Source organism: Papilio xuthus, unplaced genomic scaffold, assembly GCF_000836235.2.
Source record: "Papilio xuthus unplaced genomic scaffold, Pxut_1.1 DF828952.1, whole genome shotgun sequence".
NCBI lineage: Eukaryota > Metazoa > Arthropoda > Insecta > Lepidoptera > Papilionidae > Papilio > Papilio xuthus.
Genome location: NW_013529697.1, coordinates 8,328,054 through 8,328,391, shown reverse-complemented (window position 1 = coordinate 8,328,391; position 338 = coordinate 8,328,054). Strand labels below are relative to the sequence as shown.

The 338-nt window shown below is 66.6% G+C and overlaps 1 protein-coding gene across 1 annotated transcript in view; it reads right to left on the bottom strand.

Moving 5' to 3' along the window:
- The window catches only part of LOC106123802 (uncharacterized), a 1,639-nt gene extending 1,316 nt beyond the window's left edge, over nt 1–323 (bottom strand). The window contains exon 1 of the mRNA XM_013320212.1: nt 252–323. Within this exon, the coding sequence (XP_013175666.1) occupies nt 252–323 (72 nt within the window). The remainder of the gene's footprint in view (nt 1–251) is intronic.
- Between the last annotated feature and the right edge of the window lie 15 nt (nt 324–338).

Below are 338 nucleotides of genomic sequence, written 5' to 3'. Positions count from 1 at the left end.
ACAATCGCGGAAGCGCTGAGGTACCACCGCGTCCCGGGGTACCTCAGGCGAGTCCTGGCGGACTACTTCATCGACCGGGCCATCTTTTACCCGGCCCGGGACCAAGTGGTCCGCCGGGACATGACATGCGGTGTTCTACAGGCGTCGGTCCTCGGACCGCTCCTGTGGAACATCGGGTACGACTGGGTCCTGCGCGGTGCCAATCTCCGGGGTGTCGGCGTACTTTGTTACGCCGACGACACCCTGGTCACCGCGTCGGGCCCAACGTTCCGGGACGCGGGCGTGCTAGCTACCGCAGGCACGGCCCATGTAGTGCGCCGCATCAGGGCTCTGGGCGT